We start from the raw sequence: 15,490 nt of genomic DNA on the forward strand, positions 1-15,490 counted from the left end.
GCCGGGAGCGCTGGGCCCGGGCAGCCGCCGCGCCTGCAGCTCTCGGCGGGGCCATGCGGATGGCGGTCGGTGCGGCAGCGGGCGAGGGGGCAGCGCAGAGCCCCGGCCCCGCCGCCGTGTCGCTGGGCTTGAGCGTGGCCGTGGTCTCCAGCCTGGTGAACGGCTCCACCTTCGTCCTGCAGAAGAAGGGGATCGTGCGGGCCCGCGGGAGAGGTAGGGGCCCGGCGCTGCGGTGGTGGCGGGTGGGAGCGCCCCTCCCGGGGCTTCCCGGCCTCCCTCCGCACCCCGCGACCCCCCGGTAACCTGCCAGGTGTGCGTGGCCTCGGCCCCGACACCGTGCGGGACGGCTCCCCCCACCCCGGGGCAGCCCGGCCGCCCGCGGGGCCGCTTCCTTCCCTCGCCCCGCAGCCCTTCCCCGCGCTGCGGCGGCGGCCGGCCCGGAGCGAAGGACGGGAAGTGGGGGGGCTGCCGAGGCACCCGGCCCGCCCCGCGGGGCAAGGAGGACGAGCACCCCCGGCTCCTGTCAGAGCCTGTGTTAGGGGGGTGGCCGTGTCGCCTGGAGCGGGGGACGCCTTCCCGGTGTCTGGACTGGGGGAGCCGGCTTCAGTTTGTCACCTTAAGCGTGGTTGACATCAGAGGTCCATGACTGGGTCGAGGCGCAAGGGAGGTGATAAATGAGCGGAGAGGCGGCAGTCAGGATGTACTAGCGGCGGAGAGCAGCGAGGGGTTGTTAACATGCGCATCAGCAACAGCTTCCCGATGTATGGACAGCGCGCTGGTCTGTCACGCTGTGATACAGGGGACTTGTGTGCTGTATGCACTCTTGTCCATCCACAGGTTCCTCTTTTTCGTGTACTTGTGGGACTTTACTACTAGTTTCTGTGGCTTAGCTAGTTTCTTGCCATGAACAGCACCAGCATATCCTGTCACTTGTTTATTCCAGCTCTTCCACAGACACACACAAGTTGTATCAGTCACATAGTGGTTTCCACTTTTTGAGAAGCGACAGATCAGTAACATGAAATAATTTATTTCTTATATTTTTCATACTGAAATCCCATGCCTCGTTATTATTTCCTGAGGTGAACATATTCAGGAACTGACTGTACTGTCTAGAGAGTTTAGCCAAAACAAAGCTGTAAGTTCACAAGTGTGAGGATCTTCTGTATTTTATTTTGAAATTGGAACTCCCCAAAGCATGCAGCTGAACAGCATTTGCTAGTTGCATCTTCATGCTTTGAATATAGGAAAATGCTATTTTTAAAAATTTATTTGGTTTTAGTCTCATGCTTTTGTGTAATGGGAAGACTGTAAACACAGGTTGCATGAGGCCTTTGAATTTAATTGCTGTGGGTAATAGCCATTTGTTTCTGTAGGTGATGGTGTCTGTGTATGAGCATGTGTCCATAGGTTCTAGGAACTCTTTTTTATGAAAAATTGTTTTCAGTGACCAGGACAAGGTATTTTCTCTGTATATATTTGACGTATGTAAATATGTACATATATGTACACATACAAATAACATACAAATAAATATTTTACATATGTATGTATATATATTTGTACTTGCATTTCCAATGCCTGCTGCGTCTAGCATGTTCATGGTGAATGCAGTGGAGCAAAGCAAGCTTGGAACTATGTTGCTACAACCTGGCAGCCTGATCTGAAAAGTTCGTTTTGCTTTTTCTGCAGTGACCTTACAGTTAAGGGCATCAGACAAACATTTGTTTTGCAAGCATAGTCTCCCCTTTCCCTCCAAGATGACTGTAACCCATTTTGATTGTCCACAGAGAGATCACATTTGCATCATTAATAGAAGTCTTTTTTTGTAAGGGAAACAATGAGAAAACACAAGAGAAAGAAATAACTTTGCATCCCAAGGCAGCTGGAGGAAGTTTCGATTTTAAGTCTACTAATTCCTGAAGAGCTTTCAGTGGAGCACTGGGTTAAGTGAGTGGTGGGCGTGTGCCTGCTTTCTCAGTGCCAGCAGCTGTAAAACTTCCTGTTTTGAAGATATTACTGGTGCTTGTGCATCTTGCTGAGCATTTCATAGTACTTTCTATTGGCATGCTCATTGAGGAGGTATCCAGGAAAATACCCAGGTCCTCTCTATTTTGTGTTACGAAGTAGTGGGGTTCAATCTAGCAGTTGGAGCTGTGAGTCCGAGATGGCCAGTGTCAGATGATGTCTTTTTTCCATTGTCTTCAGCAGGTGTTGTATAATTAACAAGGAAGCACTCATGTCTCTTCTGTCTTCTCTCTTGAATCAATAATATAGTATTGATGTAATTAGCAATCCTTGTCTAGTTAGAAACAGCAGTGGGTGACAAATATTTTGCAAACTTACCTTACTTGAGTCAATATTTTCTATAATTTCTGCCCCCAACAGTGTTTTTATTTTATATGCAATAACAAAAGTCTAAAAAATTACTCCACCCACTCTAAAGCTGGCCATTTTCATTAGTCATTTTTCATCTCTTTTCAATTGTATAGTGTGATTTCCAAACACTTAATACTTTATATGTCTCCAGAGTTAGTGATGACTGTGTTTTTCTTCCATTTGGGATTTCAGAGTAGGTACAATATTGCCTACTGCTCCAGCAGCTTTTGAGAGGGCATCTTCCCAAAGAATGCAGAGATGTATTGCTAGAAAGAGGAGCAAAACATAGGAGCATAATTTGATGCCAAGGTTGTGCTTAGAGAATGCCATTCTTTAGTTTAGGAAGTGGTCATGAGCTTTGATGTTCTATAGAAGCAGAACTTATGTGGTGCACAGGCTCCACCTATGCACATCCCAAGGCAAGAGCCTTCTGGCAGTGAAAATAATCATCCTCCAGCTTGGGAGGCACTAAGGACAGTACAGAGTTTTTACTCCTCTCTGAAACGGGGCACTTTGTCAGGAATTCAGAGGATTCAGCTGTAGCACTTTCCAATGCTTAAATGCAGGAGGATCAAGCAACACTATGGTCGTGCCAAACCTGTGTGCCAAAACAATTTCTCGGCTACAATTTTTCCAGTACAATTTCACCAAGGTTGTATTAGCAGACCTACTGAGCCAAATCATGTTCTGTTTCCATAGGTTTCCAGTTCTCCTAGAAGTGGTTCTAGCTTGTATGTTTAAATGCCACCCTCAGAAGCATTTGGTGACATTTTAGATGCTTTTCTACACAATACTGTATTAGTGTCACATAGGTACTTCAAACTGCAAACCAGAACTTCTGACTAACACATCATCATAAGAAGGTCTTACTTGGAAACATAAGCCAAATCCAAAATTGTTCTCTCTCTTTTTTTTCTTTTTTTTACCTCACATTCAGTTGCCTTGAAGAATAGGGTTAAGATGAAGGTCCTTAATAACTGAGACTGTTGGTTCATAGTTCCAATATTCTAATACATTTTCCTATACTTCCAGGTACTTCATACTTAACTGATATAGTATGGTGGTCGGGCACTATTGCAAGTAAGTATCTTAAAAGGTTGGAATTTTTTTTTTTTTTAAGAGAACTTTGCTTAGATGGTGATATGAGACATCAGGAAATCCGTGTTTTCATCTTGAATATCATATTCACTTGTCATGAAATTCCCATCCCTAGAAATACTGCACTTTTAGTAAACTTCTGCCATGGCTACCATGCCTGGTGGTGTTTGCAAAGGCAAAGAGCTGGTACAAACATGAGTCAGACATCTTTCCACGTTTCCAAACCATTTGGTACTTGCAGCCCTTGGCAGCCACACACTGCTCTGACTCTGGGTTCCTGCATGGTTTGTGTCTGTGCATTGCACTGGCCTGCTCAGTTTTTAATAAAAGTCAAAGCTGAATTAAAAATTGTCTCTCTGCACACAAAAGGGCTCATTGAGCACGTTATGTTTTACATCAGAAAGCATTTAACCAGCCTCAGTTAAAAAAACAAAACAAAACCTCTTTTGGTTTCTAGTTCAACGGATACAGTTTCAGTTTTGCTTTTAATCTACAAGATTAATGCAAAGCCTTCTGTGGTGCTGATATGAGATCAGTGTAATTTTACCCTTAATATCTTTGTAAATTCTGCTAACACCAAGTTCATTCTCTGATGTGAATCTGGAGCATGAGGAGCAACTAGCTTTCTCCTCTTACACATCAGCCCGAGTTCTACCCACAAGCTTAGAATCATACCCCACTTTTAGACTCTAATCCAGCCTTTTGTAAATTATTTGGAAAGTTCTGATGCTGTTTCTGAGAAGTATATGAGTCCAGTTGTGCCCCTGGTTTTGTGGTAGCAAGGTAAGTCTCTGATTCTTGGTTTTGTTATCTTAAAACTATGCAAAAGGAATGAAAACTGATAGATCCCATTGAAGGACAAAGTTCACAGGAAGTGTAGAAGCAGACAGAGCTTCAGAAGAAAGTTCTCAGCTAATTTAACCCGAGTTTAAGTATTTCTTTGTCAGCTTCCACTCCTGACAGGATCACTACTGCCTAAGTAGAAGTAAATCTATGCATCAGCCACTGTTGTTTATCATTCCTGAGGCTCCCATTTGTAATCTCTGAGCAGGAGGAGTTAAAATAAGGGAGGTTTTATTACAGGACTTATCTTGGTGAATCAGAGAAAACAATTTCATGCTTAAAAGAGCTGACTGAATTGAATGAAGGCAAAACAGCTGAAGGGAATGGTATCACTTGGCTTTTTTCCAGTAGCTAGATGCAGGTATTTAAAAACAAAACCTCAGTAGCTTTACTGAAGAAGTGATCAAGAAAAATTTTTTTGTGGATATTATAGACTCAGAATGGCAGCACAGTCACAAACAGCAATAGCAAGGGCCAGGTAGGCACCTATGGGATGCAGAGAAAGGTGCTACTTGGGGAAAGGTGTTACTTGTGGAATTAGCAATATCCCCGCTTATCTGGGTGAAATGATAACAGCTACGTAATTTTCTAAAGCAGAGAATTTGGAGTTTGGACGACTAACAAAATCCACATAAACTCTTATCAACTTGTTCTCATGGTATTTGTTCAGATGGTGAATAAGTGTTTCTGTGTTGGCATGCTGACTCAGCATAATGCTGCCCAACTGTTTGGGGGCCCTGGGATCCACTGGATTACTGAAGACTTCAAAGGAAGGGCTGTAGATTCTGCTAAGGGATTTTACCTTACTCTGTAGTCAAAAGAGTGATTGCAGCATGTGTACAGGTATTTCAATGAGCATTAAAGTAATTAATTGGCTAATTAATTATTTTCAGTGCGGGTTTTGATAGCAGCATAGATGCAGCTGGTTCTTATTGTGAAAACATCTGCATTGGTGTTTTATTGCAGATGGGGAACACATGTGAAGCTAACCTCCTGTTGTCACCACAGATTGGGCTGTATTTCACTTTTCATAGCAGAGCTGGAGCTCCTGACCTGGTCTTTTAAATGAAACTAGGTTGGAAAATGAATTCTAGGAACATACTTAATGTATGTGAGCTGCAAATAGACATTAAGTTAGCGGGAGTAGGCTGAAGTTAGTCTGAAATAAACCTCCTGACATGCCTAGAATAGATACCTTTTGCTGTACAGGTCTACTCCTGGTCTCCTTGCTAATGGAGACATGCCAGTGCACATCAGGTTTTGTGTTGCAGTAACTCCGAGGGTACTGGTACTTGTTTATCAAATTTAAAGCTTGGTGTGCCTTCAAGAATGGAAGTCAGGTCTTGACTAACAGCATTGATGTATCTGATGAGGAATTTCTGTTCAGAGGGGACTGGATAGGTTGGCAGCAAAGATCCTTATCATCAGGTAGATGGTAACAATTACTGAGATCCTTTTTTTAATTGGTGTTAACTAGTCCTGGTCTGTCATTTGTGGTGGTAAGGGACTGTTACTATTACTCCATGGTGGTATGGAAAACCTCCAGTAAGTTTAGGTGCCTTACAATATGTTCCATTTGACTGAAGCTTCAGAGACCTACTTTGTGGATTGATGTTGGTGCCATCTGTTAAGAGTTCTTCCAACAGAAAGTTAAGACACCTGACCTCCAAAAAAAGCAACCTTTTGTCAGAGTCATTTGGAAATGTATGTAATCTGCAGAAATGCAGAGTGCCAGCTGTGCACCATTCTCCATCCAAGATCTGCCCCAATGCCTTTAGATGCCTTGAAGATAATGCCAGAGTTGCTACATATATCTCAAAACAACCTGAGGCTGATAACCAAGTTACTCTGTTCCCAGGGACAAGGCGACCACCACTGTCTCTTGTGCCTTGGAAATGCTGCTCATCAACTTCTCCAGCTCACTCCTGCACACAGGGAAAGCCTCAGTGAATTTAATTAGTATAATTTTGCCACACTCTGCAGTTTTGCAGGTTTGTTTGTCTCCTTCATATTTCCTGTAGGTTACACAGGTCTTCAGCTCTACTAATAATGTGAGCTAAATTGGTAAATTAATTAATGTTTGCACAGTGCTTTGCAGATGTAAAAAATTGGATGATACTAACGATATTTGATAGTTGAGGGCAGTGCCAGCCTGAGCATAAAGACATCTTGGATTCTTGAAATGTTTTTAAATGCTTGTAATGGCTTTTAACAGCAACTGGAAATTTGAGCTGTATGTAATTTGTTCTCAAGCTTCTTGCCAGTTACCACAGACCCGGTAACTATGAAAGTATGTTGACCTATTATAAACTTGCCAGCACTTGCAAAACCATGCAGCTTTTCTTTTTTAGCCAAAAACTTGAACACTTGAACTGTTATCACAGCTGTGATGTGCAATACTGTGGTATATCTTGGAATTTGCTTTTACTGGAGGAAAGAAAAATAAGGTTGAGGCTGGTACTGTGGCTTCTTTTTACAGTGGTCGGATGTTACATAGCATTGTGAAAATTTGATGTAGTGTGTTGAAGAGCCCTTATGCATGTGCATAGTATTTCATTAGAAGGTTCCTCAGCACTGTCTTTATTTTCCCCCCAAAAAGTAACACTGCTGTTGGGAACTATAATCAAGTACATTTGTTTTACATGAATGCACGTTCTAAAGATGAAACCATGGATTATATATATTTTTACCCCTCCTCATACAAATATTTGAGTGTAATACTGAGATATTTGAGTATAATCCACAAGTGTTTCTAATTCATATTTGTATTTATATTTAACTAAGAGAAGTTACAAATGAGATTATTTACTGTGCCCACTTGGATAGTCTTGTGTGCCAAATATAAATCCTGTATTAAGAAACAAAAAACTATAGAAAAATACCAGCCATTTTGTTTAAGTGCAAAATTAACAGAACTAAGTGAATTGTAACATCTGTTTTCCAGTTAGGTCAGTCTTTCCTGGACAGTATTGGGCAAGTTTTGATTACTTATTTTCACAAAGGGGTTTAAAGGCTTATTTCTGGTTCTCTTGACAGTGGCACTGGGTCAAATAGGGAATTTCTTGGCCTACACTGCAGTCCCAACCGTGCTAGTGACGCCCTTGGGAGCTCTTGGCGTTCCATTTGGGTAAGAGTGTGCTTTTCTTGTTCTTATCTGGATGTCATTACTAAATAAAATGTCAGATGGACTTAGTGCTCACTGGAGGTCCACTGAGAAATGTCAGGCTTCTGGCTGTTCATGATGTGTTATAATGTCACCTATTCCTGTTTTCCCCAGGAAAGCTGGGCTGGGAGGAGGCAGTGGTGAAGAAGGGTTTTCCTGAGTATCTTCTGCTTTAGCTATCACTATGATTTGGAACAGATAAACTTTTTTTTTTCTCCCTTCTCTGTGTTTGCTCTGGACTCTTCTGCCTATTCTCTTATTCACAGTTCCCTTACTATGTAGATCTTTCCTTCTGTCTCACAGTCTTTACCCTGCTATCCACAGCCCACATGTGTTTATTGATGCTGATTTTCATTTCATTGGATTTGGCCCCTTTCCAGATCAAGGGAGTTCTGTGCATATGCATGCCCTCAGCTTCTTGGAAGTTATGTTTGTGGGAAGCACAGACAAGGCAGTGAGTTTAGGGAGTTTAATATGCAACTAATGTTTTGTGAATAGATGAACTACAGTTGTGGAACTACTGCAGTGAAAAAGCACAACTCTTTAAAAACAAAGCTGTGCGTTGCCTCGAGATTTTTCTGTTGCCTGCTGAACTGTGACTGCACTGGTCACCTGCTTCAGAGTGTAGATGGCATTGCTTCATGTCTGTCTTTAGTTCTATCACTATGAAACACACTGATGGTGCTCTAAGTGCCACCTGTTATTTTATCCTAGGCCACATATTTTTGCTTACTTTGGTTGGCTACATGTCTGAGCCAAGTCCTGGGATCTTTGTAACCAAAGGTCACTTTTATCTCATGACTGCTAAGCACCTATAAAATGGGGCTTTGTGACAGATCACCAATTTGGTAATGGGTAGATATCTGCCTTGGGGTCAGATGTCTGGATTGGAGGGTTTCGGTTGTTTTGGGGGCAGTTTTGAGGGGGTGATGTGGTTTTGGTTTTTGGGGTGTTACGGCTAGGAGTTTTGTTGGGGTTTGTGTCTTGTTTTGTTGTATTGTTTTGGGTTTTTTCCTGAGGTGAGATGTCAAGGATTGAGAAAAACTGCAAATGGATGAATCTTTCCTCAGATAAGTCAGAAATACATTTTGAGAATTCATCAACATTTGATAGTATTCCTTTAAAAGGGAAATTCATATGGCACAGCACTGTTAGAACATTATTAACAGAATGTAGTCAAACTTCTATTTTTCTTCCTCTTTGTCAAAGGTCTATCTTAGCTTCTTACTTACTGAAAGAGAAACTGAACATTCTTGGCAAGCTGGGGTGTTTGCTGAGCTGCGCTGGGTCTGTTGTTCTCATTATCCATTCCCCGAAGTCTGAGAGTGTAACGACTCAGGCTGAGCTTGAAGAGAAGCTTACAAATCCAGGTAGTTTGTTTTTTCATTCATTCATAATGATTTTCTGAGTTGAGCAAGAGCATGCTTGAGGAAGAGGCTTGCCACTTCTAACAGGTAGGCAAATTGACTTGTGAAGAAATCATGACATGCCAGAGGCAAACCAGTACAGGTTTTGTGTAAGAAAACTATGCCCTGCTCTACTTAGAACTTGTCATATTTATTGGGACATGTGTGCAGAAAGGAAAACATGGATACTTTTGAAAACAGTATCCTGCACAGCAAGCTCAGAACAATGGCCAGTTGAACTTGTAATTCTATAACATTATGAAAAAGTGTATCTTGCTATTTAGAGAAGAAAAGTATAAATCTAGGATCTCAATTTAAGTTTTTTTATACAAAACAAAAAAATACTGACTTTCTTCTGTCTTTTATTTCTCCACGGTTTTTTAATTAAAAGTTTATACTAAGTACCAGTTATGTTCCCAGATTTCTTTGCACAATAAAGGTATGTAGAAATAGGCTGTTGAGACATATGCTGAAATGCCTGTTCTGTCTCACCAGCTGCTGGAGGATACATATTGGTGCTAATATGTTCCAGGCCCATTTTTATTTTTCTAGCTTAAGAGCTAAACTGCTACCTGTTGTTTTTCTTGTATTTGCTTTAAGCGAGAGAAACTCAAACATAATAACATCAGCTGTTCAAAAAATCTGCACACTAAGAAAAGAAAACAAATGCCTTGGTCTAAATTTACCATTTAAATCTGAACAAAGGGAATTGGCTATATATTTCTTTAAAACTCTAAAGCATGAAATGTTTTTCACTGCTCTTATCTGTGTACTGATTGTATAATGTAAATGCTATGGCCTCATGTTTGTTCTGTCCCTACTCATCTTACTGTCCTTAGTGGGACCTAGCTTTATGTTTAAGCTCTTTCCTGGGTCCACACACTGCCTTAATGAGCCTTTTATGAATCAGGTGTTATCCCTCTGTCTGTCATAGTAGACTTAAAGGAGTATAGTCCTGGTGGAAAAGAGAATAAGATTAAAAAAAAACATCTGAAATCCATTACAAACATGCAACAGTTTGTGTCATTTTCTACATGACTATTTGTTTTTCCCAAAGAATGTGACAACATCTTCAGTCATGGATGCCAATATTTTTGGAAGCTCAGTGATTTGGATCTATATTCAATAGCAAATCTTAGTTGTGATGTATACCTGAAGTTCACTGCTAGGACATGATTTTCTTGCTAAAATCTTCAGAAGACCAGGAGTTCTCACATTGATATTTTCTTGTTTTCTTTTTGTTTTCCAGTTTTCGTGGGTTATCTCTGCATAGTGCTGCTAATGCTGCTTCTGCTTATCTTCTGGATAGCTCCAGCTCATGGACCTACTAATATTATGGTTTACATCAGTATTTGCTCTCTGTTGGGCAGTTTCACTGTTCCCAGCACAAAAGGGATTGGGCTGGCTGCTCAAGATATCTTTCACAATAACCCATCAAGTCAGAGGGCTCTGTACCTCTGTCTGGTACTTCTGGCAGTATTAGGATGTAGCATTATCATTCAGTTCAGATACATCAATAAGGCACTGGAGTGTTTTGACTCCTCTGTGTTTGGTGCCATCTACTATGTTGTATTTACCACCCTAGTCCTGCTGGCTTCAGCCATCCTTTTCAGGGAATGGAGTAATGTAGGAGTTGTAGATTTTTTGGGAATGGCTTGTGGATTCACCACAGTATCTATTGGAATTGTTCTTATACAAGTCTTCAAGGAATTCAACTTCAATATTGGAGATTTAAACAAACCTAACATGAAGACAGATTAAAATATTTTTGAGGGGAAACTGGATGGCTCAGGGAAGGATGCAGAGCTGTTCATTTCTAGGGTACTGTTTCAAATAGGGTTCAGGTTGGTAACTACTTTTTGACAATTTGGTGGCCTATGTGAAATGAATTGGGGGCCTCCATCCAGTTTCAAAGGAACAGCTGTCCATGTAACCCAGTCAACACAATAAATGACCTTAATTGGAACTACTGATTGAGTCAGCATAGAGACCGATGTATTTCCTCACTGTAAAAGGTAGTCCATCAGAAAAGCTCTGTGAATATTCTGACAGACCTATGTGAAAGCTTGTATTATGTCTTCTGAGGTACCATTTCTGTGGGCAGAGGACATCAGTTTCTAATGCACTCAATCTGATGCCTTTCATCATAAGTGATGTATACCTTAAAATAAGGGGGGGAAAGTAAGTGGAACAATTTGTGAATCTCAGTATAGCAATGTCTTCACCATCAAGGTTGTGAATTCTAAGACAAATGTTGGTTGGATCATGGACTGCAGATTTGTTCTTTTTGGTGACTGTCTTGGCAACTTTGTCTGCTGTGCGGTGAAGACACGGGAGTTTTAAATTAAATTCTTTATACAGAGCAGGGGACCCTTAAATATCTTTCACTAATTACTTATCAGCTCATGGTAGTGTCCAGGTATGCGTTTTTCTTTGTAACTTACACACGTTAAGACTTACTGCATTCATCTGAGAGTTTTTAATTGGGAGCAGGTAGAAAGACTGCAAAGGATGTAGAAATGTTGCACAGACTCATTGCCTACATGGTGGCTTGTTTGTAAGCAGCTCAGAAGTGTTTCAGTGCCTTTGCAATCAAAAAATACTGCATAACTGTGGATGTATTTGATTCAGATGGCCTGTATCAGTTTAATAATTCAATTTCACTGTCTACAATATTGGACTATATTCAAATTCTAAACATATAAATCATCTAGAAGGACCGTATGTTTTTGGAAGAATTTACAAACCTGAACTGAAAGCCCTGGATGCCTTGACAGCTTCTGAAAAACTCATAGTCCTTCTGGGAAGAGGAGGAGTGTTGAAATCAGTCCAGCATACCTTTATTTTAGTTTAGTGACTAAATGCAGGAGACCATTTTGTGAAACCACTAATAAATAGGGACCACAAAAAAAAAGAAATTTAAGAGAGAGAAGAGCATGAGATTTCTCATAGCTCAAAAAAGATGGTCTGATGCTCTTGTAACGTGGAAAAAGGAGGTTAAAGACTGAAAAAACTAAAGCATTCAGAGAACTGAGTTTTAGGTAACTGACATACATTCAGATCAGTAATTCATAGACCTGTGTGAATGGTTCAGTTGTAATATTTTGATAAGTAGTACAGACAGCTTAAGCTATGATGGGGATGGCTCTGAACAGTTCAGTTTAAACCATTTAGACAATATTGATATGTTAAAGAATGAAATAGTTAATTTCATGTTCTACTTATATTTGGTAGCTAAAGCATCATGAATCAAAAAAGTTGAAAGCTTGAAAAGCAATGAATGTTTGTTTCCATTAAGTACAAAAATGGAAGAGTACAGTGGAACTCAACATCTCTAGATCAGAACATCTCCTGAGAAAAACAGAAAATCCCAGTGTGATTACAAGACAGTATTTGAGAGAATTCACAACACTTTATCAAGAAATCATAAATGTAGCTTTGTAGCTGCCTGACAGGAACATGGGCATTGATTAGTGGGGAGTAATACTGTCTGTTCTCGTGATGTTTTTTGTTGACCTGAATTGATGTTTCCTTAAAACTCGGCCTCCATTTTCATTTAAAATGAATGCTATAAGCCCTACTAATGGCAGCAGTCATCACGAAAGTGAATCTAAGAGATTTAGTATTCTGAAGGGACTGTTCTGAGGGAGTAAGAGCCCTACTATGTTATTTGCCAAACTCTGTATTGCAGGGGAATGGCTCTGAGTTGGCAGAAATGTGCATTGTTATAGGCCAGCACACAGTAACTGGGTATCTTAGTGGAATAGAGTAGCATTAGGAGAGAAAAGACCATGGATTTTCAAATATTGTGCAAGGTTTTTAGAAAGTTTGAGAATTGTAGATGAGGGTAATTGGGCTATGAAATCTGTTTAAACTGGCCTCTGTCCATTATTGATTGGAAGATGGTGTCTTGGTTCTCAGCAAACAGTTATATTTTGTCATATTAATTTCCTTTTCTTTGATTGAATCTGGAATTAATTGCACATAGGGGTACTGCACTGTACTAACCTACCTTTTAAAACAATGTTATCTGTTTTCTGAAGCAGTCATCTTTTCAAAATTCACCTTCAGAGTTCATGAGTTGTATGTTCATTCTGTATTAGCCTTTAGTCTCTGAAGACTTCTGTGAATATCTTTAGGTCAGAATGGAAATGATTGTGGTCTCATTCCTCCTTTGGCCATATTTGTTTGTCTTGGTTGGTTTTAAAATTCTTAATTATTTATAAAGTGCCTGTCTAGTATGTTAGATGCATATGCAAATTATTAGTGAATGCTAGAATTCAAAATAACTTGATTGCCCTGTCTAAACCTTGACATTTTCTGCACCACACAAAGTTTACTTGGTAAGTGCTCACTATGCAGAGGAAGAATGAAGTAGCAACAGTGTTCTGCGGTCCTCTGACCATCGTTACCACTGACAAATGTCAGCATAGTTTTCTTCTCTTCTCCCCAGCTGCTCCTCATCTGTGATGAGCTTTCTAGAAATGTCTAGTTAACCTTGATGTTTAAAACGGAGATGTCAAAAGCCAGCACATAAGGTGAAAGAAATTCTCGTGGCCTTGCACATCATTTGTATCTGCAGCCTTTTACTTCTTGAATGCTAAGTAACTGAAAGCTTTATTTTTGCTACTGTGTTCAGTGTGTAGCAGTGTTCCTTCAAGTTCTGCTGTACCTGGATCTGGTTCAGTTCTAACTTTAGAAATGTATTAGCATTTTCTGTTGTCACTGTTGATATGATTCTTTCCCCCTCCATCCCACGCCCTCCTCTTTCTAGGTGTCCTACCTTTTTTAGTCCCGTTGCTTTTCTGATTTAAAAGGAGGCACTGTTGAAGTTGAATTTTAGCTGTTCCCCCTTTTTTCCCCACCCCTTTGACAAGTAAGCACTTTGAATAACACAGATATCTGAGTTCCATCATCTCAGGGAGCAAATGTGCACAGTTGTCTCCTGAGCTCTGGCGTCCCTCATGGGTCTGCCCTTTTCACGTTCTCCTTGTGTTATGTCCATTGATAGCTGCGAGCCAGATGACTTCAGTTCTGATTCCAAAGTAGAAGTGGGAGAGGCTACACATACCAAAAGTGGACTCATTACAGTGGTGGAATGCATTTGAATTACGTTCAAATCCATATGAAAGGCGCTTCACTCCATATGTCTGACTTCTGTCAAATGTATTTACTAGGTACTCACTTGAGGATAGCTCTTTGATCATTATCCCTTCAGTGTATGGAGGATTTGCATTTGTCAGTCACAATCTCTATTAGGTGTCAAACACAGAAGTCCCTCAAATGTTCAGTAGAAGAATAGAAACCTTTTTGATACAACCAAAAACCCACATTTGTTACACCTTAAATACTTCTGTAAAAAAGAAAAATATCTAAACAAATTATCTGCTGTATTGACTTTCCAGGACTCTGTATGTGTAAATAGAGCCTATTTATTAGTGAGCTGCAACTAACATTAATAAGAACCTGTCATATCACACTTTGACAAGTGAGGCTTCCTATTAATAATATTCATTTATATTGGAACATATGTATTTTTCTGAAGTAACTAGCACTGAAAAATGGAAACACTGGATTAAGTTGTCGAAACACTAGAAAGTGAGGTTTAGCTTTCATTTTATTTTTAAAAAATGCAGGGTTTGTATTTGAAGAAATTTAGGGTTAATAAGTAGGGGGTGCTTTAAATGGGAAGTTGTTTGCACATTGTATCCCCCTCCCATTGTTGTTTCATAAATAGACATCAAGGATTCTACAGATATTCCTTGGTTGTCTTGAGATGGTGTAACTGCTGAAGTTTTACTGTTAAATCAAGCGTTATCAAATGTGTATCTATTACCTGTTATATTTGTAATAATTCTTTGGTGCTATCTGTGGGCTTACAGAATGCAGAATTTTAGTGTGTATTGTGTTAGGCACCAATGTTGTCAACAGTTGTCATTACGAGTGCCCAAGTGTATCAGACAGCAGTGTTGAAATGTTACGGATTAAGAAATCTTTTTTTTAAAGCTGCAAAGAAGTTTGGAGTTTCTTTATTGTTTGTGGTTGTGCTGGGTCCTCCCATGTCCATACCCCTCCCTAGACAGTTGCTCTATAGAGTGGAAAATGTTACACAAAAGGGGTACTTTTAAGTCAATTTTTTTTCAACTGTGGAACTTTCTCTTCTTTTTATTTTATTTTTTTTTTTTCCTGGTATGTAAAAAGTAGTTCTAATGGGATATGGGGAAGAGGTAGTTGGCAACAAAAATACAATGTCAGGTTTGGTTGCTTCAATGCTCTTGCAACATAGTTACTACAGATTACATAAAAATGGTTTATTTTATTAGCTTCCAAATAATGTATATATAGATTTGTTAATGGCTTACAAGTCAAGCTTACTCTCTTTGCTTTTTAAAAAATAGTTATAGGCATGTTGTATTTGCCTTGTGTAAATTATAAAAGGCTATTAAGTTTTCTGATAACTAATATATTTATTAACCTGTATTGTTTTAAAATAAATGATTTATTTCTAGCTCAATGCTTGGTTTGTGACTCATCTTTATCAAATGGGGTGGGGAAGAAATCAAGTTTCCCACACACTTAGCTGCTTCACAGGCTAATTCCA

At 40.0% G+C, this 15,490-nt stretch overlaps 1 protein-coding gene across 1 annotated transcript; it reads left to right on the forward strand.

Moving 5' to 3' along the window:
• Positions 1–6: 6 nt before the first annotated feature.
• Positions 7–15,403, forward strand: NIPA1 (NIPA magnesium transporter 1). The gene is made up of 5 exons (XM_042041277.1): positions 7–213; positions 3,412–3,459; positions 7,357–7,447; positions 8,693–8,853; positions 10,139–15,403. Exons 1-5 carry the CDS (start codon positions 54–56, stop codon positions 10,648–10,650), a joined length of 972 nt encoding a protein of 323 aa, XP_041897211.1. The 5' UTR covers positions 7–53; the 3' UTR covers positions 10,651–15,403.
• Positions 15,404–15,490: the final 87 nt, after the last annotated feature.

The sequence above is a fragment of the Corvus kubaryi genome, unplaced genomic scaffold, assembly GCF_017639235.1.
Source record: "Corvus kubaryi isolate FWS band 111438036 unplaced genomic scaffold, C.kubaryi_AGA036_p1.0 133, whole genome shotgun sequence".
Classification (NCBI taxonomy): Eukaryota; Metazoa; Chordata; class Aves; order Passeriformes; family Corvidae; genus Corvus; species Corvus kubaryi.

What these genes read in the sequence shown, in the direction of transcription:
- NIPA1 (XM_042041277.1), top strand. Translation starts at nt 54, where the DNA reads ATGCGGATGGCGGTCGGTGCGGCAGCGGGCGAGGGGGCAGCGCAGAGC. An exon ending in GTGGTCGGGCACTATTGCAA is followed by an intron (nt 3,460 to 7,356) that starts GTAAGTATCTTA and finishes TTCTCTTGACAG; the next exon opens with TGGCACTGGGTCAAATAGGG. An exon ending in GCTCTTGGCGTTCCATTTGG is followed by an intron (nt 7,448 to 8,692) that starts GTAAGAGTGTGC and finishes TCTTTGTCAAAG; the next exon opens with GTCTATCTTAGCTTCTTACT.